Source organism: Varanus komodoensis, unplaced genomic scaffold, assembly GCF_004798865.1.
Source record: "Varanus komodoensis strain SLA01 unplaced genomic scaffold, ASM479886v1 scaffold15, whole genome shotgun sequence".
NCBI lineage: Eukaryota > Metazoa > Chordata > Lepidosauria > Squamata > Varanidae > Varanus > Varanus komodoensis.
In genome coordinates this window covers 12598970-12621285 of record NW_025335440.1, presented here as the reverse complement: position 1 = coordinate 12621285, position 22316 = coordinate 12598970, and the positions used below count along the sequence as shown (strand labels likewise).

General features: G+C 41.2%; 1 protein-coding gene across 2 annotated transcripts in view; it reads left to right on the top strand.

Moving 5' to 3' along the window:
* CNPY1 (canopy FGF signaling regulator 1) overlaps window positions 1–20869 on the top strand; it is a 43835-nt gene extending 22966 nt beyond the window's left edge. The window contains exons 3-5 of one of the 2 annotated variants that reach the window (XM_044425245.1): window positions 13234–13437; window positions 15282–15378; window positions 20832–20869. In XM_044425245.1, the coding sequence (XP_044281180.1) occupies window positions 13234–13437; window positions 15282–15378; window positions 20832–20869 (339 nt within the window). Of the gene's footprint in view, window positions 1–13233; window positions 13438–15281; window positions 15459–20831 lie in introns of those variants that run through there. The other variant, XM_044425244.1, reaches the window with a different exon arrangement.
* The last annotated feature ends 1447 nt before the right edge of the window (window positions 20870–22316 follow it).

Sequence of the window (22316 nt, the reverse complement as noted above, 5' to 3'; positions counted from 1 at the left end):
TCCCCTGCAGTTCACCATTATTTTTGGTGAATAAAGGATGGTTAAGGTTGAGTGGAATGTCAGCAGACCTTTCATCCCTCTTCCTTTCAGCTGTCTGTGTTCTTATCCACAAGCCATACAAAGTTCCTCAGCCCGGTTTTCATATATCTGGCCAGCTGGCTCTTTCTGCATAATGTTTGTGAGTTTCTTGGCAGGGCTGGGTGCCTCTGGTCTCCACACAGAGACAGAATACCAGGCACTTTCTATCACAGTGTGGTTGATTTAGTCTTGCTTCTCTCTGGATGGTTTATAAGGAACTGCCGACGCCTGTGACTGCTGCACATAGGAGAGTTGGCAATGTGTACTTTTGAAAAAAGAGTTGTCCTAGGGAAGGCTAGAGGGTAGACCCAGGTAGAGGCAGGCCGAAGGATGAGGCAGGTGAGGCCTGGATGGGGCCTATATCAAAGGAATCCCAAAACTGCTATTTTTCAAGCCCCGCAACTCACTGCAACAGCCTTTTTCAGCTGCTATAAGGCATAAGACCAAGCCTGCGATGGATTGATAAAGGAAGCCGCAGCTCTGAATTTAGAACAGCTAAGCGAGGCTGACATGGATAGGACATTTTGGATGGCTTTCGTTCATAGCATTGTCATAAGTTGGAGGTGCCTTGATGGCACATACCAGCGGCAAGCCATGAGCAGTCTATAGCCCATGCTAGAACACTGCTTGCAAACAGCTCGTTGTGTCCACGTTGTGCAAAGACATTGCCTTTGTTGGTGACAAAATCTGCAGATACATCCCAAATAAAGATAAGGGTTAGACTGCACTCCACTTTGATCTGGATTGGAGGACTTGGAGGGCTTCTAGCTAGAGATGTGATGGCTTGGAAAAACAATGGGTTTAAATGGGGAAAAAAATGGGAGGGGGACATTTTCTCCAAATTTTTTTTAAAAAGTTTTTTCAGGTCTTACACCCAGTGTTTCCTTATCCCACTCTAGCCCTACGCTTTTGCATTTCTACTCTTAGTGCTCCCAGTCAAAAGGCATTGACAGGTTCACACAACATGACAAGCAAACCTTTTGGCTAGAAGCCACTGTGGGTTGTCATATCCAACAAGCAAAAAGCAATTCTCACAAGGTGGCTTGTTTGTGTGCAGCAAGTCAGCCCAACAAACCATGGCTCCTTTTGTGGCATTTGCACCCATGATGGGTTGTCCAAGCCCAAATGATCGACCTCAATCTGGGTTTCGGGCAGTGGGTAGCAAGGCATTCAGCTGCAGCACCCAAGGCCTCCTGCCCAGCTAGCCCAGGTGCGACCACTGCCAGCTCCCTCATGGATGCCCAAGCAACACAGTAGAGCAACCAGCACTGGATTGAGACCCCCCACCCCCACCCCACACACACACGGTGATTGCAAGACCCTGGCTTTCTCCCTCTTTTCTTTCTTTATTCTGTTTTTTAGAGATCACCTTTTGCAATCCCTGATTTGACATGAGTGATACACTGCCTGGCGAAAGTGACACACGCATTGGTAACTTCCCGACTAGACTTCTGTAACGTGCTCTATGTGGGGCTGCCCTTGAAGACAGTCTGGATACTTCAATTGGTGCAAAACAGAACTGCCAGGTTGCTGACGGGGATGGAGCGTTGTGCTCACATGACTCCTGTCCTCCGTCAGCTTCACTGGCTCCCCATTGAAGTCTGGGCCCAATTCAAGGTGTTGGTTATCACCTATAAAGCCCTTAATGGCTTGGGACCTGGTTACCTTAAGGAGCGCTTACGTCCATACGTGCCCTCCTGCCCCTTGAGATCGGCGGCAGAGGCCCTTCTCCGGGAGCGCTCCGTGAAGGACATTAGGAGGGTTAGTAACCGGAGGAGGGCCTTCTCTGCGGTGGCACCCCACCAATGGAATGTGCTCCCCAGAGAGGTCTGCCTGGCGCCGTCGTTACTTGCTTTTTAAAATAACGCCAGGCCAAGACCTTTTTATTTAAACGTCATTTTAATTGTTGATTTTATTTATTGATTTTAACCATTTTGGCCAGGATGTCTCCGACTTTATATAGTGGCATCAATGTTATGTATTCATTTATGTTTGTAAGCCACTCCGAGGCTCCAGTGAATGGGGCAGCATATAAGTGTGCTAAATAAATAAATACCACCTTCAAAGTGTCCAAGCACGGTATTAGAGGTGCTGTCGTTCATTCTCCAGCCCATTTTTAAAAAGGAAAAGAAATGCAGTCCAATCAGACTTCTGTAATTGCAGACTTGTGCACTTCTGTGGGTCTGAAAAGGTATGTCTCACCTGAGCAAAGTCTTGGGGCAGGGGGGTGGGTCGCTATCCCTGCAGCAGGCAGACCTAATAGGTTCTGAGCCAAAAAGCCTGCCAAGAGCTTTTTTTCCTTTAAATGACAGCTTCTCTTTGCAGCTGTCAAAAGGCAAGCTGTCAAGAGAAACGAAATCCATGAGTTTCTTTACTCCTAAAAAAGGAGTAGCCAGTAGATCGCCCCCTTTGAGGCAAAATCCTCAAGTGGATTTGGGGGAATTGATCCTTGTCCATTTCTTCGACCACTTCCCACTCAGGAGGGTGGGAAAGTGCAAGTAACCCCCTTTTCTGAGAGAATGGAAGTTTGACAAGCTGGCTTTTAGAACTCTGTTTCCTTTGAAAAGGCATTTCCTGACAGGGCTGTTCAGGGCTCTTTAACAGGAACATGAGCAGGCGTGAAGGCACATGTCCCCATGGAAAACCGTGAGTAGCCCTTTAAAGGAGCTGGGTTGGTGAACGCTGGGAATAGCATTCTTTTCTGTCTAAACATGCATTGAGCTGTGCCGTTCTGTGATGGGTTTTTGTATCTCTGGCTGCCTGGGTGAAAGGATGCAAAAGGACCCCAACATAAACTTCAGTGGCTGCTATGGTGCAGCGGGGTCTGGGCTAGATTCAGAGTTCATGCAGGCAGTTGGAATGGTGGGGACCCACTGAACTGAGCTGTTTGCTGCCCCATCTGTCCAAAAAGCTCTTCCCAAGGCAGGACAGCCTCACGGGCAGCATTTAGATATGAGATTGACACCCTCCTCTCCCCAGACCATTATCTGTAATCTGTTACTTTGATTATTAAATTCACTCCTAGTTTTTTAATGTTTGTAACATTATCTTATATTAATATTCTGCGCTCTTCATTGTTTCGGTTGTTGTAGCTATTATTTTATTGTTGTTTTGGGTTTCATTTTAAATTGTTGAGGGTTTTTGCCAGTTGTATGCAATGCAGTGCATCTACTGTGAACCTTCTCAGCCACTGAACCTACTTATCCACAGATCAGATAGCCGTGGGACAACACACACACACTGCATAGCTTTCAGGAATCAGGAGAGAACGTGTGTGTGTGTGGGGGGGGATCTTTCCAGTGGTGTTTTAAACAAATAATTAAAAGTTTAAATTTTAAATTTGGGACATAAGCCTCTCCTTAATCTCAGTGCTCGAGTATGCTATAATCTCACCAGATCTCTCCACATCACCTGTGGCTTCCAATAGCGGCCTCCTTCAGCAGCGCAAATCCATTACTTGGGCACAACTTTCCCAGTCGCGGGTCTTGCAGCACACACCAAGAACGGCTGTGCCCCCTGCCCTGCTCAGATTTGTCTTTTGGTCAGGCAGCAGTACTTTCTGGGAATCTCGGACCAGTAGATCCAACTGGCAGCCACTGGCTCTAGGCCTTCTAAACCCCTGTGATTTGGCGCATCTGTTCTCCAAAGCCCTAATGCTGGGAGCATCCTACATGTCTCAGAGGCAGAAAAGTACTTTCCTGTCTTTGACAGCGGCTTCCAGCCACTTAGACAGTCTTTTCAAGAAGTTAACCTTTACATTTCCAGAAGAGGAAAGCAGGGGTGGGTGGTGGGTGGGAATAGTTTGCATTTTGATTGCTTTGCTTTTACTTTGATTGTCTGCTTATTATTCACATGTTGAGCAATTTTGAAGTGCCCTTTAGAGATTGTAAGCAATATGTTAATCAGACAAGGCACAATGCACAGGAAAGGAGTAACTAAACTGATTTTAGCTGAAGTAGACAGTGCTGTGTCTAATTTAATTTTGTATGTGTGTGTGTTGCATTGGACAGTTCTTAACTGGGGGTGGTGGCACTATTGGGGCTCTTCTCTGATTCTGTAAGGCTGCCCACACTCCTGTATTCCAGTCTTTCCCAAGCTGTTGCCCTCCGATATCCTGCACTACAACCCCCAGTTGAGTTGGACTGTGACTGACTGCATGGGGAATGATGGGAGTTGTGCTGTGACACGTCTGGAGGACACTAGAGTGCTACCCCTGCGGAGGTGGCTACTGGGAGGTGCCATCACGTTGGCTCCGACTCATGGCAGCCCTTAGAATGAAAGCCCTCCACAAAGTGTCTTGGCCTGGACAGCCCTGCTCAGCATTCATAACCGCTAGGCTGTGGCTGGCCTTCTTTATGGAACTGACCCATCCTCTTCACTATTCAGTGCAGTCCTGCTTATGCACTGTTTCTTTCATTTTTATCACGAGTAATTTCTATTGATCCCTCCTTTCTACCCGTAATTTGGTATAATTCACCAATCTTAAACTATGGATGTATCTTCTGTAATTTTCACTCTTCTTCCTCTGATCCTAATCCAGCTTTCCTTATGGTATGTTCTGTGTTGAACATAGGAAGAGAAAATACACCCTTGTCTGATTCCTTTGACTGTAGGAAACTGTTCTGTTTCTCCATATTCTGTCCTAACTACTGTAATTTCTTGTCAACAATACAGGTTGCACATCAGGACAATCAAGTGCTGAGGCACACTCATTTCTTTCAGAACCATCCGTAGCTTCTTGGGATCCACACTGTCAAAGGCTGTGCTGTGATGTATAAGGCACAGACTGATCCCTTTCTGATATTCTTTGGGTGTAGCCAACATATATATATGCAAGTACCTTCATATATAAGCACCTTTAAACTCCATTAACATCAGTGGGACAGTTACACATGACTTCTCTATTTGAAATCAATGGGAATTAAACAGACTGGACAGCACAACTTCTGTTTGTCTTTGGAGAAGCGAAGGAACAGCCCGATCCTATAAGCTGTAACAGTGGGACAATTGCTCATTGATCCAGTGTGGCTGGCAAGCAGCGGGCATCATGGATGTGGCCCTGCAATTTCATATGACCCATATAAACAAGAGGCTGTAAGGAGAACTCAGAGAGAGAAAGGGCCATTGATGGAAACTGACATGGTGTTCCGTGGACTTGTTTGATGAAATCAGCCCTAGTAAAGGCCAAAATAGATATGAAGCTATTTACAGAATTACCAAATGTATGATTATTGGGGGGGGCGGTTCCAGCCAAACAGGAAACAACAGGTGTAGAGAGCAGGTGTCCATATCCAATTGTGACCAAAGCAAGGGGAAAGGGGTTATTTATTTAAATTTATGAATTGTGTACATTAAAAGACATTACTAAGTGGTGTACAAAAAACAGTAAAAGATCATAATTAAAACCTGCATATTAATAAATGAATAAATGATTGTATGCTGAACACAAGATTATCTTCCTGGGAACACCTATTGGTAAAATGATGTAGGTGCTGAAAACCCAGGAGGGTTGATACCAGTCTAATCTTCAGTAGATGCACCTAAGTCTCCAAGTTCAGCATCTTACATGAATCTAAGGTGGAGGGCACTGATTGCATCCATAGTTCCTCCCTGGCTGATGACAAAGTCATCTCGGAGGGCCAAAAGTTATTTCAAAGAGACAGGAGATGGGTTGCCCAAGGACAACTGCACACCACAACCCAACAAGAACATGGTTGTTTACTGCAGAAATACAAGAAGCTCAATTCAGCCACTGGTTCTTCCAGATCCGTCTTGTTGAGTAGCTCCTCAGGGGGTTGGCCAGGCCTGTCAAGAGAGTTTGTTTCTGATAGATTTTTATCCTTCTTTTCCTCTGAATAAACAATCTGCTCCATTTGATCTTTGCAAGAGCCTCCATTTTATCCTGAGCTACCCTTCTGGGTAAATGGCCCAAAGTCACCCAGTGCATTGCATGGCCAAGTGGGGTCTTGAAAATGGCTCTCTCCAATTCCAGTCCAACAAACTAACCGCAGCACCAGACTGTTACCACCCTTTGGTACATCTTCAGATGGAATGGGAGCTCTACCACTGGGATATGGGCCTTCCCACAAATACAGCAAGCAAGCAGCAAGTCAATAGGATACAAATATCCCCACACTTGCTTGTCTTCCCATTGAACTCAAGTCAGGCTTACTACTGAAGAGATATGTGGAGGTCTTAGAACTAGAACTAATCGAAAGGGCTGCATATGCAGCTTGAGTTAAGCTCTGAAGAAGTCTGAATCAGATCTAAAGGTGCTTCTGATTCAGCTTCTGATCTAAGAACCTCAGAAGTTCTTAGCAGCAGGTAGGCTTTGAAGTTTAAAGCTGATTTTTTTGCCTCTTGCTTTACAAGCTGAGCTGAGGGCATCTTCTTAGTTGATAGATTAAGGGTCCAGTCCTTTGCACTTTTGAGACAGAAAAAAGTCCTCCATCTCCCAGCATTCTCCAGCTTCGTGGCTTCTGGAGGAATGACTGGCCACAGAACGTTTTACAGCTCTGAAGATGCTGTAACTGTCATGTTTTGAGTACCTTCTAGAATTGCAATGTGCTCTTCAAACTTCCTGAATGTACACAAAGACTAGGTACACCATGTACAACGGCCTTGATAGGCACCTTCCACATCATTACTTAAAATTGTGACCATTAAGAGCAGGGGTGCAGAGCCGCTTCCAACCCAAGGGTGGGATTCTGCTTTGGAGACATCATTAGGGGCCATATTTCCATATTGGGTGGCACTGGGAGCGAAGGGGGCAAGGCCACAATGCCCACAATACCTGCCTATTTTATCTGAAAGCTCCTACTAGGAGAGGCATTTCTGTGTTTTCAGCAGGTGGGGAAATGGTGCAGAAGCGAGGCGACCACCACGGCTTGGGCTCAGAGGAGATGCAGTGGGACCAGGGAAGAGTTGTGGTCTTTAGGGCAATCCTGGAAAGCTGCATTCAGGCCTTGCCCCAGAAGTTCTGCACCTCGGCTTTATAGCACAGTAATATTATCTTTTGTTTCTTTCCTAGAAAGTTTCAGTTACGTGCATTCAAAGACGATGTTTCTTGCTTTGAACATCTTTAGTTACTCAAATAAGCCAATGCCAGAATCCTTTTAAAAGATTGTTTAGATTGTACCTATTTTTGAATGCCTGTGGTTTTGAAACAGCTTGGGGCTTTATGTATTCTGCATCCATTTGATTCACATCCTTAAGACTGTAATCTGAAGCACAGGAAGCCACTTTAGACCAGGTCAACCTATTGTCCATATCACCCAGCAGTACTGACAATCGGCCTGGCGAGGGTGTTTGTGGTTCCCGGGGTCTTTCACAGTACACGGTCCTTTTCAGTGCAGATGGCAGGAACTGAACCCAGGACCTTCTGCAGAGAATGTATGCGCTCCACTGAGCTCCAGACCCTCCTTTAATATAAAGCATCTCTATTTACGTAATTTCTGCTGCAGGCAGTGACGGATGCTTCTGAATAAACAAGTGCACTGTTGGGCTGGAGAGTTAGGTTAACCTTTTGTTTGTTCAGCCCACAGTCTAGAACCAAAAAGATACACCAACAGAAATGCCCTAGGCTACAAAAGATCAAGCCTCATTCCAAAATCAAAGAAGGTATCTTGTCTTGGGAGATGGGCATGGCAGTTTCACTAGAAAATTGCTGCTCCTTTCTATTACTTTTCTGTTGGCTTGCAACCATTCCATTGCATGCTGAAATCCAAACACTGCATTCACCTTTCTCAGTCCAGATTGCAGCCCATAAACAGGGCAGTAGATCCTCAAGCAGCATGTCCCCAGATACTGGGGGAGGGGCGGAGGGGGGCTTGTCCTGTGTAGATCCCTTCAGAGGATGGCAAGTAAAAAGAAAAGGAGGAACAGTCTTCTACTGTTTATTGATACCATAACTTTATTGTAATAACCATGCTATGTCACAGCTCGTTGCTGCCGCTGGCTAAGTAAGCCTAGAATTAAATGCTGGCTGTTTTGACTCCTTTTCCCGTGGAAACCCCTGATGTGGTAAGCAAGCGTTCAGAAATGCTAAAAATGGGCAAAGGCAGGCAAGGCTCAGGACTGGCTTTGGTGGTGGTCTCCCATGAAATGAAATGCAACTGTCGCATATACAGGCAGCCCTAGAATAACAGGGCATGAATGTCTTTACTTTCAAGGAAGGCTTTTAATTCCAGATGTTAGAATGTCAGCATTCGTTACTGTAAATGAAGTTACGCTGATTAGTTACAGCACAAAGCTGAAGTATCTTCCTTGGCTTGGATCACGTCTCTTAATAATTATGATAACGATGGGGCTTTCTCTGTGAATTTCCATCTCTAATGTTTGTCTCTGCACATCTGGCTGTAATTGTGCATGTGAGAACTTTAATTTTAGTTTGTTTTCAGATTTATGTTTGAGCAACCAACCAGGCAAAAACAGGAGGAACCAAGCCAAAACCAAGGAAAACCTGGATTTTCAGGTCAAACTAAAGTAACATTCCGCACTCCACCACACATCTTTGTAGTACACTTCTCTTTCTGAAGTGTAACAGTAAATGCTGTAAACTTTCTTTGATTTTTTTTCCCTGTTGGAAAAAAGTCTCTCTCACACACTTTTTTTTAATTAAGCAAGCCCAGGTGGTAGCCCCACACAGCAAACATATTTTTCCAACCTTTATTATGCCTCATTAGAATTCTCTCTTTTAAAAGGATTTCTAATTATATTGTCTAATAAAACTAAACCTTGGAGATCATTTGCATATTATATGAAGAAATCTCATACAACAAACTCACAGCGGATTCAATTAACATAATAGCTAATTATATATCCCATCAGCTTTTGAGTAGCTCTGCATTCATGTTTCTCCTGTTCTCGCCTAGAGCAAGGGAGTGGGGGGTGAGGAGCCCCTCTCTGTTTTCACTTTTAAATATTGACTCTTAATAAATATCAGAAACGATTGGAATACTTTTGCCCATTACAAAGCTTATTGAACTGCATGAAACACTTAAAAACACACACTTGTTTCCAAATGCTCAGCAACGGTCCCGATCCACGCCATTGCCATGCAGCAAGTTCTACAGGCATCCTCCTGTACATGGGTGGCTGCACATGTGTATACATGGCTGCGTGCATAATTCACGCGCACGGCATCATGGACAGGGGAGGAAGAAGGAGTGCGTAGGGGAAAGGCTCCCACTTATATGGAAAATGCTGCTCAAAAAAGATTTGATTGGCACTCAGGATTTTGGAAGATGTCCATCTGCAGCAGTTACATTTTTATTTTTCTTCTCCCATGTCCACAACCCAATTGCATTCTTGGCTGGTTCTGGTCTCTATCACGGCAGAAATTTACAACAAGATTAGCAGAGACATAGTAATGAACTGGCTCATGAGGTTCCTTGTAATTGACTGTTATGAAGGTGTCATCTCTGTAGCCTGTAATGAATTCTCCATCATGGGGCTTAAAATTGGCTAAAATATTCTGGAACTGATTTGTCTCTATGTGCGCACAGGACTTGTGCGTACAGATATTAACTGGCCCCCTCCTTTCCTCTTTTAGCATTTTGAATTACTGGGAAGATGAACTTACTTTTTTAAACTGTCAGACATGCTTTGAATGATTAGCAGAACTGTGAATTTGAAAATGCTCCAAGGAATCCATCCAGTGCTAAAATTGCACATACACTAAAAATTAAGGGAGGGAAACAGAGTTTTGTGGGGAATCATCTTGATCTGTTGCCGTTTTTTAAAATGATAGTTAAAGTTTGATGCAGAGTAAGACGCCTTTCTCTCTTTACAATGATGGCTGACTTGTTATTCATATTTTAATGAGGTTGCTATCTCTGAGACAGCTTTTTCGGGGTGGAGGCCCACATCTCCGGTCTGACTACAATAGCAGTAGCTTTATTGACAAGTACCATTCAAAATCTTCAGCGTCTCTAAAGAAAGGCTTTCAATTTTCTGCCACTTGTCCAAATACTTCCCTCTCTTTTATTATTAAAAGTATACATAACTTTTGGAGAAGAGATATTGCATCGATGGCGGTTGTGATAGATCACCATCAAGAGTATGCATTAGTTTAAATGCAACTTCCAGTTACTTTCCGTTAAAACATGGAAAGCCAAGAGATCCAGCGGAAATGAATTCATGTGCCACTGTACATTTCATTTGTGTAAGAAGAACAACATAGGCTATGTGCAGTGTGTGTGTATGAGTACATGTGTGTACGTTGGTTTGTGTACAATTCTGCAAGTCAAGGCTATGTGAAAAAAGGAGAATTAAACTCCCAAGAGTTCTAGGGGGGAAGGATGCTCCTCTGAAGACATGTACTGAGTTCAACTCTGATTATTTCAAAAAAGAAGTGAGAAAGAAAGTGGTTTTAGAAAAATAAGTATTTGCAATAATGATCAACTACTGTGTTGGCCATATTTTTTATAAGTTGCTTAATATGAAATTATTCAAGTATATGTGAAAACAATCCTTTCTTTGTTTTTAAAACCTACTTGGATAGGCATAGCCTAGCTGGGATATGAATCAACTCTCCTGCAGATGGCTTCATAATCTACTGTATAACATCTGCTAAATGTATTAGACACCAGTCAGAGGTTGTTATATTTGTATACACAATGGTTTTGCACATATCTGACCAGGAAAACTTTTGAGTTTATTAAACATGTACATCACAGGCTGTGTGTAAAAGCTTGCTTAATAGGCACTGAGGTTAACGGGACATAAAATGCTTGTGCTTGTGTTGAATTGCCGCCTTTCATATGTTCTGAGGTTCCACTTTGTCTCTTTGGCCCAAAGCAGTTCATGAAGGGTTGTCATACTGACTCCTTACATAAGATGTATTTTGGATACCCCAGTGTCTTTTATTGATTAGATATAAGCAACCAGAAAACAGAGGAGTAACCTCCAAAATGACTTTTTTCCCACCAAAGCTTAACAAAATAGCCAACCCGCTGTTATGAAAACATAACAAGGTGTTTGTTTGTTATTAAGACTTCTCATGATCAACTAGTACCTAATTTTAAATGACTGCCTATCATAATTAATTGTCCCCCATTTCTGTTTAAACATACTGAAGTTCATATGCAGTGTAATCCTATGTATATCTACTCAGAAGTAAGTCCCATTGAACGCAAATAGATTTACTCCCAGGAAAGTGTGTCTAGGATTGCTCTTATTAACGTTAAGTATGTTATACCAATAATTGAACATGCAGTTAAGCATGCTGAAGCACTGAAATCAACGCGCTCCGCTTACCTCTCTGTCAGTCTGCAACCACGACCGTGACAAGATGGTACAGTCAAGCTGTGTTCCATCTCCCTGAACTTTAACATTCATTATATTTCTGTATCATGTGCCTTTTCAACTGAGTCCCTAAGTCTGAGACTTAAATTTTATGCTGAAGAACGAAGATACTTTTTTTCCCTAAAAGATGCAAAGTTTTCAGAAAAACAAACAAACATGTGAATATCGCCTTGTATTTTGTCCAACTTGAACTAAGCCTAAGAAAGTCAGTTTCCCCGAGATCAAGGGAACTGACTTCCAAATAAGGCCAGGATATGTGGCTTCTTAACCCCATGTCATAATGGGTGAGGAAGTGGCACCAGACGGTGTATTTCCCCTTCATCTTTTCAGAAGTATGCTATGCTGTGTGTGTAGGCAGAGAAATAGAATTTCCATGTACATACATGAAGACCCATTTCATTTATAATTTGGCCTGCACTGTGGTGCCTGAAATCTGCATCCAACATCTGAAAAACAAAACCCCAAACCTAAATTATCTACATTTCCCCTGTCCTAAGGTGTGAGGCTTCCCCTTTTTGGTTTTCCCAGTTTCCATAAAGTTCAGATTCCACATCCGAAGAGAGAATGAGATTAGAGGAAGAAAAGTCGCATAAGAGAGGGCCTAGCTTAAGAAGCGCAGGAGGTGGGGTGTCAAGCGTACAGGGGGAGGGGGAGGGAAGGGACTCCAAGCTTTAATTTTAATTCTCCTGCCTTTATTTATCTGATTTGTAGCCAGATGGTAGTGAAGCAAGGCACCCCTTTGTGCAAATGGCGCGCACATATGAAAGTGCTTCTGTAATGTAATCATTGCGACCGGAAGGGTTCATACTGCGTCTGAAAAGAGACAATGGAGCCTGGATATATCAACATTGCAGAAATTGAGTTCATTTGTGATTCAGCCCCTTTGACTATGGTTGTCATGATAACTTCCTACTTTGATCAGCGGAGGGTGGAGGGGCGCTTCCAAGGGGCCAAGGATGCAGCCCCGTTGTTTACTGTGCACTTGGCTGCAATTCACGCCCCCTTCCGGAAGAAGCAACAGGGATAGGCGCATCTTGCACCTTGACCTGTCTAGACGGGAGAGAAGTTTTTTGTCCCTGTTTCCAAGGGCGAGGGGTGCTCTTTGACCCCTGGGAGCACTGGCTGTTCAGACCCTCGCTAGGCGTGTAGGTAGCAGCTAAATGCTTCCTGCAAATTCTTCCTTAATTCCGAAAGAAGAGGGATGGGCAAAGACATGGACCAGCTGTCTGTGAATAAAGCTTGAAATAGTAGAACCTGGGAGAAGTTAAATTGTGTAAGCGATTATTTTCTTTGCGCAAACCCCTGGGAGGCATTAAGCAGCTGCATCTGAGTTGACGAACTGCGAGAAAGACAAACCAAGTGAAGAGCCGGGTGAGGGGGCTGGGGGGAGGCAGAGAGACTTTCCAGAAACTCCGCTCCAGTTGAAGAAACCAAGCTGACTCCTAACAAGAAATCTTTCGAGGTCGCCTTGAGAAAATGTTGACTGGAAATAGGCGTCTCTTCTCTTTATTTCTCTCTTGTTTCCATAGCAGAATGTGCTTAATAATCGGAACACTTGCAATGGCACAAAAAGCCTGTTTTTGTGGGAGCCTTAGATCTGCAATTTTTCCAGATGTCATTTTAGATTCTGCTGAAATTTCTAATTATGTATGTTATATAATATGGGCCAACAATTAAGCAGCTATGGAGATCTGGTAGCATGAATTTGTTTTCTTGATCAGTGTCAGGAATCCTGTGCTTATATATGCCTGCAGTATTCTGCTTTTGTGGCATTTGAAAATTTAAATATGTGTGTGCATCTTATATAGGTATGTGTGTCTATCTTACATTTTTCTCATTTTTTTTTAGATTCCGTTTGCTAAATCGGAGACCTTCTTAACAGACATTTTGGAAAACATATGTGATCGGATGAATGATTATCAACTTCAAGATGACCCGGTTACTAAGAAAAAGATATTCAAGAGATATGCTCCCAGGAAGGATGATGAAATCTATCCATTATATAAAAAATACTTTTTTTATTCTGATGCTTATAAGCCCTTGAAATATGCGGTAAGACAACATAATAAATAGGTGACATTTCAGGATGAATTGCCATTAGCATAATGTTTGGCATTAAATCACTTGAGCATAAACGCATAGCTTTTATGATATTACTATGTTTAGCAGGCTCTGCACTAGTTTGTCTTTAATAATAAATGGCATGGCATGGTTTACAGGAGGTAGAACACCATGGCATACCAGAACTCAGTTTTCGGCAATATGACATTTTACAGTGCAATCCTACGAATTTCTAGTAGTCAGATGCCAGTCCTTTTGGCTTCAACAGGACTTACTTCCAGGTAAGTACATATTGGATTGCAGCCTAAGTTGACCAGCAGATGCTGTTAACGCTCAGTTTCTGTGCTATTGTTCTCATAAATACCTTTTTAAAACAACAGTAAATTCCATCGCTTTACTGGCAATTATTTTTTCAGTGCTACGAATAGGGACCAAGGAAATAGCTTTAAAGCTGTCTTTTGTAAGTGGTGGACAAGGATGGTGTCAGGTTAACTACATTGACAGGAAATGCCATATATATTTGTTATTTTTCAGAAGGATAAAGGAGAGGTATCCCTCTCTCCCTTGCATTGGGCCTTCTGAAAGTGTTTACAGAAGCCGAGCTAGAACAGGGGCCTAGAGCCCATTGAAGCAAAAGGGAAGAGCCTCGAAACGGCCTAGCATCAGTTTGTGCCTTCATGAACAAACAGATATTTTTTATACGTCTGTCATCATTACACTTAAAGGAATACTCACTATTTCTTTGTTTAAGTATATAAATCAAAAGGAAGAACAGCTGGTGAGAGATTTACAACAGAATTCAAAACCTGTTTAGTAAAAGCAAACCCTGTTGTTTCCAAAACATTTACTTCTAAGTACTAATATATTTAGGTCTAGGGTTCAAATGTAATTTAGCCTATTTAAAGCATCATCAAGCCTGTTAGTAAAATCAGTAATATACTTAGTGACCTAGTTGCACTGGTTTTCCCTTTCGTAAGATGTTAAAGGCTATTTTTGCGTTTCAAGATCTTTAGTGTCTAATTTAAATGCCAAAACTGAACCTCTTGTATTGTATTGTACCCCCCCAATTTCCCCCTAAGATTCGAAGCTGGGCAAAAACGGATACCATTTGAGGTAGTTTTGGGCTCCTGAATAAAACTGTTTTTGTTGCTATTTCTAAAAGCATCTTAGGGCCATTTCCTCCATTGGTGTGATCCACTTTGGAGTTTGGATGCAGAAACTTGCACCCATAACTCGTGGACAAAATGGCCGAGCAAAGCTTTACTGACTGCCACCCAAAAGATTTTACAAGGGAAGCACCTGTGGCTTAAAACATCTGAAGTCATTGGTTGTGTTTGGCATTTTGGGAAAAAGGAAAACTAGCAAAACTCTGTCCATCAGTGAAAGATGTATATGTTCTTACATGTGTGTGTATGTGCATGCGTGTGTGAAAACACACACACACACACACACACACACACACACACACAGCTATAAATGGCACGGCAAATATACAGGAGCTATCATTTGTTTCAAATAATTCCAGCCAATAATATTGTCATGAAAATGGCCTTCATTAAGCAGAAGCGTGCACAATCTTAAAAGGGGGATCTTTTAAAAACAGCTCACAATGGAAGGGGTAGTGTCTCTTTTTTGAAAAATGGAAGCTGAATTAGCATATATTGTAATCGCAGTATATTGTTAATTATTAAGGGGAGAAAGCTGAACAATTGCTCAAGATGCTGCCTGAGCAGACAATCCCAAATAGGCTTCTTGATGCTGCACACCTTTGCTGATTTGTGTAAACAGTCTTGTTTAGTTCCTTGCTAGAAAGCAACTGTTTTCCCCCCTTTCAGTGCGAAACTATCATAGAACAGTATGAAGATGAAATATTCCGACTTATCGCCCAGGAGGCAGACTTTCTGGCTGACAAGCTGTGCATTGAAAAATCAGGTACTGTGTCTGATGTAACATGTGCTCTCTCTCTACAGCAACTCTTCCCCCCCCCCCCCCCCCGCTCTCAACCCAGTTGAATTGCTTGGGTGCAGCAAAAGCACTTTCGAAAAAATGTTCTGTAGACCGAAGAAGCATTGACGCTGCACTGCCATGGAGTGGGGATGGAAAGTTGGCTCCTTTAAATAGATGTAACATCCGCTCTTAAATTCTGTCACCAATTCTAACATGCCCACCATTTTTTGAAACCCCATGCGCATTTGCTACATATTTTCTTTAAGTGTTACAACCGCCAGCCAAATTTTGCTGTGTTTATGTATGTGTCCGTCCGAGTCTGTGTGTGTATCTGTCTGCTTATGTCCAGAACTATTTCTGTAGAATAATTTTATAAACTAATCATCACGTATTAATTGATAAAATACACCTTGTGGACAAAGCTCGGAATCTGCCATCCTGACCCGTTGAATCCAATGGCGAAAACAGCCTTGGCTTTTAATGAAAGTAGTTATTCTATTTTGCGATCTCTGGAAGAAAACTGAGCTTGTGAACAAGCAAGCACTGTGCCATGCTGCTGTTTCCCAAGTAGTGTAAAGGTTGATTTATGATTCAATAACAGCTTGTGAAGCTTTGCTGGTGATTGTTCTCTATCATTATACTTTAAAATTTCTATCTGAAAAAAGAATGATGCGATGAAATAGTTCCCCTAAGAAAAAAATCCAGTCATTTTGTCATGCACCCACTTTGGCTCTCGTTTTATGCATTAGTATCTAACAGCAAGAAGGAATTCATGCTTGTCTTGCCAATTCTAAATCAGCTTAAACTGCAAGCCTATGTACAGTTACCTGGAAGCAACCCCATTGACCAAAATGGAGCTTACTTCTGAGTAAACACACTTAGGATTGCAGACTATCAGTTCTGGATAAAGACTTATCCTAAAAATGAAAAATGAGTGACTGGGTATGCTTGCAAATGTTGATTTAATAATCAGTACTTTTAACACTAACTTAGATTTTTAAGGTTCTAATAGTCTAATATTATTTGCAGGTATAAGAGATACCAGTAGTATGTGACAAATGCTGCTATAATTCAGGAAAGCTTCATAGGTGTAAGAAAATCCATTTTTAACCCATTAAAAAGTCCTTACTACAATTCACACAGAAAAAATATTTAAAATTATAGCTTTCAATCTCTTGATCATCCTATCGATTGTCTTACTTCTTATTCGATTAGAAAACTCAATCAGACAAGATGGTTTTCAAAACTCTGTACGCAGCTGCCATGATCTGTATTTTAGTTTCAAACTCCCTCTCCTCAAGCAATATGGAGAGAAAAAGGACATTACGGAACGAGAAGAAGCAGATGAACTGTTATGAGTAGATTTCCTCCAACATGTCGATATGACTCCCAGGCCTGCCTGTAGCTGTAGGGTAAGGCAAGTCTGCTGTCACACAGAAGCCAAAGTATGCTGAAAGTTGCATGTTTATGCTAAAGACCAGTGTCATGAATCCTCTTTCCCGGAGCATCTGGCAAAGTAAACTCCTGCTTATGAAAGCTCATGCCACAACTGGTTCCTTTGGCTGTAGGCTGGGCACGTTTATACAGGTTGCAGCCCTATTGAATTGTTAGGATCTACTTCCAACAAGGAGATGTACATGGGATCAGGCCTCTAGGTATTACTCACCTTTGGTAAATGTCCTAACTAGTTTCAGTTGTAATAGTTTCCTTAGTTAAATTTTCATGTCTGTACAAGTGTGTAACCATGTTAAGAGACGGGCATTTCAGTTTTCTTTAAGGATTCTCCAAGAAATCAACTGCCTCCTAAGAACTTGTGTTAACTTCCATCTCAATCAATGGGACTTATTTTCAAGTAAGCGTATTTAGAATTGTGGAGATAGATTGCGATTCTAAGCATGCTTACTTGGACGTAAATTCTGCTGAAATCAATGGATCGTCAAAGAAACCTTGTTTAAGTTTGTGGCAAAATTCTACTAGTACTAAGAGGAAAGGTAGGCCTCTGCCTCAGCTACAGAAACAACCCCCCCCCTTTTTTCTTTTTCTTTTTTTTGCATAACTGAGTAACTATCATAAGTATTTTGTATAATAATAGTAGTAGTAGTAATTCCAAGTATTTTTTGCTTGGACAGTGTTTAGTAGAAAACAGACCGACAGGATACAGCAATCGTTGTGTCTAACCTTGTAAAATCTCACAGGATTACAAAGATGGCAGACATCTAAAGCAAAACTCCAGAAATGAAAGGGAGAGAGGAAAATAACCAGGCACAATATATGCCTATCTGTTTTTTATCGAGAGGAGAAAAAGATGGTTAACATTAAAAGGACGTTCTAATTGATGCCTAGAAAGAGATGTAGTATTGGAAAAGAAAAACATAGCATACAGTGCTCAAATAGCTTCAGATTCTCAACATCATCAATGGAGTGAGATAAAACTGCTTAGGTTTAGAAAATCAAGCATCTCTACTTAACTGGTGCCACAAAGAGACTCCAAACTGGCAGGAAAAGTGAAGTTCTGCAGAAATCGCTATGCAGGAGCTTTGCGTAGAAAGGGCTAAATGTGAAACATGATGAGACCTTGCCTACTTTGTACATTTCTAATTTACTTGTATATATTACTATAGCTTTGTTATAAACTTATTTTAATGTTGGAAAACATTTCCGTCTACACAGTTTGGATTGGGAGATCCTCAGGATACTGTTGTAAATGTGTGTGTACCTTGGCAAACACTGGAAGTTTTCAGCCAAATCGTCATAAAAAAAAGCTTGGCCTACGGCAAGAAGCTAATTGTGGGGCTGTGAATTTCACGGGAAAGCAAAATGCAAATAGTCAGGGCAAGGATATTTTTGGAGTGTTTTTACAAAGCAGGATTTGGGGAGTATGAAAAATGTGGGATGACCCATAGGAAGACAACTTGCACTGGAATTAATTAGCTGCATGCCTCATCCGTTGTATGAGAGGGAAGATACAGGGTCATGGTCTTTTCCTAAGACAGACTTGGGGAAGTTGCATGGACCCCCTAAGAATATGTTGCATTGGTGCTCCCAGTGTGTCACATGAAGGAACCTTAACTAGAAATGATATTCTGATGTTGCCACCCCTGTTTACATGACACTTGTGTTCACTGTAAAGAGCCAAAAAACTTCAGGGAAGTATGTTACAAGGATGAAACGGGTGGATACAGGCAACCTTGGATCAGATGGCTGTCAAAAGTGTTCTTTGATCTTACTCAAAATCTCTTTACTACACATTTCACAGGCAAGGACTGAAAAAGGATGGGACACATTTATACTTTTTTTTCTCAGTTTTCTCTCCACCTCCTCCCCACCTTCCCTGTTGCTTAAAAAATCGGGAACTGCTTTTCTATTTTCTACAGCTATTAATTCAAAGTTGAGGATTCTTATAGGATCATTGATATTGTGGATGTGTTGGGGCATTTTAAGAATGAGCTATTCTACTCTGATGTACCCACACTGTTGATCTAAAAGACCTGGGGAAGGTGGCTACGGTAAGGGGCACTGATTTACGTGAATGACAAATTTTGTCATCTCGGTGGTTTCTAGCTGACCCTTTACAGGGTGCCATAATGATTATGTTGCTTACAACAATTAGGAAAATGGCCAGTGCAATTCTAACTTAACGAATTGGCTTCTGTCAGTCAGTTTACCATTGGAATATAATACACTGCGGTACCTTCCTCTTGCCTCCCAAAGTTATTATTGCAGTAACATACAGACTTCTATTGTACTAATCATCTTCACATGCTCATAACTCTGCAAAATTATTCTCTTTGGCTGAAATTTTCCATTCTCATCCCAAAGGTGAATTTATTTATGTATGTAGGAAGCTTAAGCAAAAACCATTCATGCATTTTTGAATTGAGCAATGGTAGAAAAATATTTCTAGTCTGCTATAAAGGCTTCTACTTCCACATTACCCTACTCTCTACCTCACTCTGACACATCTATTATTCCTCTAACAGCAGAGCTTTAAAAGTTGATGTTTTCCAGGTGACTAGTCCTCTGTGAGAATTGCTCTTCAGGATGATTTCCCAAGCTCAAAGCAGTACAACAGGATTCTACATAATACAGAACTTTTTAAATACATGAATTATGTGAACATTTCTACAGTAATGAAATAACATTATCTGGGATTTGAAAATAAAGATGTATTTGCTTCATAGATGGATTTTTAAAATGAAACCTTACATAGTTTCATAATTATCTATTCTTCCTCACCACCTGAAAGAAAAATATATTTGAAATATCTTAGTAAATAAGCCAAGTGTTTATGGTAGTCCTTTTCTACAATGGCTTCTGTAAACTCAAGCTGTGCAGGGACAAGCACACCAGCAATACTTGGGAAATCCCAATACAGCATCTAGTCCATAATAAGCAGTTTTGTTTTCTTTTAAATTAGCAACTAGCTAATTTTAATATAATTTTCAGATGTTTATTTTGAACTCTTGAAAGGAAAGGCTTAACAGGAAACAAAACTTTATGGCACAGTAACTTAAAACTGGTTAACTAGAATACCTGAAATGCTGCTTCTGTTACTGAATAGAAGATCAGCTCAAACTTGGGCCATTTGTCTTATCCGAATATAGGCTTATAGCCCAACTTGAACTATGTTTATGCAGAAGAAAGTTTAAAGGATTCCAATGGGAAAAGAATAAGAAATAAGGACTGCAGCCATAATGTTTAGTTAATTTTGTCAATTGCTAGAGAAAGTTGACAACAGCGCCAACATCTGATATGCCTTATGCCTAGAAGGTTCTCTGTTTACTAAGACTGGTGTGCCTTTCCGATGTGTACATCAAGTCCCTAAAAACATTTCTGCAGAAGAAGAAAGAAGGAGACAAGTCTGCATAGCTCATACGCAAGAAAACAACCACTTCAAATTGGAGACCCTCTTATCAAATTTGAGCCTGCGCTTTGCACAAAGCTTGAAGTTCAAGAAAGCTGTTCCCTCAGAAGCCCTTTGATTCGTGACGTACCACATAACAAAAGTATAATGGCGTTCAGACTAACCATTCTTAAAATTAGCTCTGTGGAGTCACTCTGTTTTAAAAAGCCGTGCTAGAACAGCCAAGGGAGAGAGGGAGGAAGGTTTGTTATCAAGTAATGATAAAATACTTCCATGCTGCCTATAGATTCTTACTATCTCATTGGTTCAAAATATGTCGAAACAGAACACATTTTACACAGTTCTGACCATGCTAAATTATTTACAATGTGATCCTCAATGTGTACGAAAAGGCTAGTCCCATTGATCTCAATGGGGTTTATTACCAAGTAAGTGGGCATAAAGACTGCAGCTTTCCTGCATTTGCATAGTCGAGAGATTGTGGAACATAAATAAATTGAAAAGTTGTATAGTTGTAATAGATTGGAATGACAGAATCTTTTAATGATTCACAACTTTGTGCTTTTTCATTCAGGTCTTTGCAAAAAGCCTGAGGAACACGGTGAGCTCTAGAAAAACAGTGGACTGGCATTATTGCAGATGAAGAACGTCAACTGAAACACCCCCGTAGTTTCTCTTTTCCGTTTACTTTTATTGTTCCTTCCTTTCAAAAAATGCTTTTACCCAGACTGAGAGATTAAAATTGCTATCTGCGTGATTTGCTCTGGACATTGTACTGGGACTTCTTTAACTACACTGGTGAAAAGTTCTTCAAACTACACAACAGTTAAACAGTTGTGCTCTTTTTAGAAGCCCAGTGCCTCTTAGGAAGATAATTTGTTAGTTCAATAGTAAAATGTTAGCAGCTGCTTAATTAAAGATAGAGGTGACATGACCGTTACAGTGCTTGTGTATTATTCTCTTATTTTATCCAATGAGTGATTTCCAAAGCCTTAAAATAAAAGTTTTAGGGTTATCTTAGGCACCCACTGATGCTGGTATTGTCTTGTTGAAGTCAATGGAACCACTCCTGTTTACGTAAATGCTGACCCTATCCTTATAGAACAGATCTGTGGCAGAGGGCAGAGGTTTTTCTAAATCTTTACATAGCCATCTTTTTAAAGTGATAGGATTTGGGGGAAAAAACCATTTTGTTAAAGAGCAAGCCATTGCTATAGCAATTTGTGTCTTGGATTTTGGAAGCGATTGTGTCATAGTCAAATAGTGCATCAGAGGTAAAATCCCGTCAGCCCGTATGGCAGCTGCTTATGTTCTTTGCAATCAGAACAAACAAAAAGGTGGAATTTAACGTGGTTACCATAATAAGTTGCAATCAGACTGTAAGTTCAGTGGGGAAATGTCAGCATGCCCCTGATGCTCCTTGCACCAGTAAACCGTGTCTAATAATTTCCTTTGATTGGAAGGTATTTTATTACTAACTCGCACAATGTATTTATTTATAATTTTCCATTCTTTATAATAAAAAGCTTTCTCTCATTCCGTAATTGCTGCTTATGGGTACTGTCAAACTTTGGTGGTTTTCTGGTATATTCTTATAAACATTTAAAGCTTCTTCTGCTTATGGAGCAATTCATAGATTGACCAGAGTGTAAAATATCATCAATATGTTGACGTTTCTGAATTTCCTAGGAGATATTTGCCACTGGAAATATAATAGTGAAAAAATTAGATAATAAGCACTTTTGTTCTGAGGTGACAAGGAAATACAACAAGATCTGAACCTGTAGTGACTCAAAATCAAAACCTATAGAGGGAAAGGAAACAGGAAATAGAGGAAAAGCCATCTTGTAAACGGTTCATAATAAAAATGAAGATGTCAGTGTTGAAATAGCATTAAGGTAGTTATATAAAATGTCTTGCTGCATTGTTTAGAGGGCAAACGCATGTGTGTCAGTTCAGAAATAGGCTTCATTCTTAGGAATCAACTTTCCTCTGATTTCCAAAATTTAGGTTGGTCATAAGCAACTTTGAAACTAGCAGGTCTTACTGTTTAGTTAAC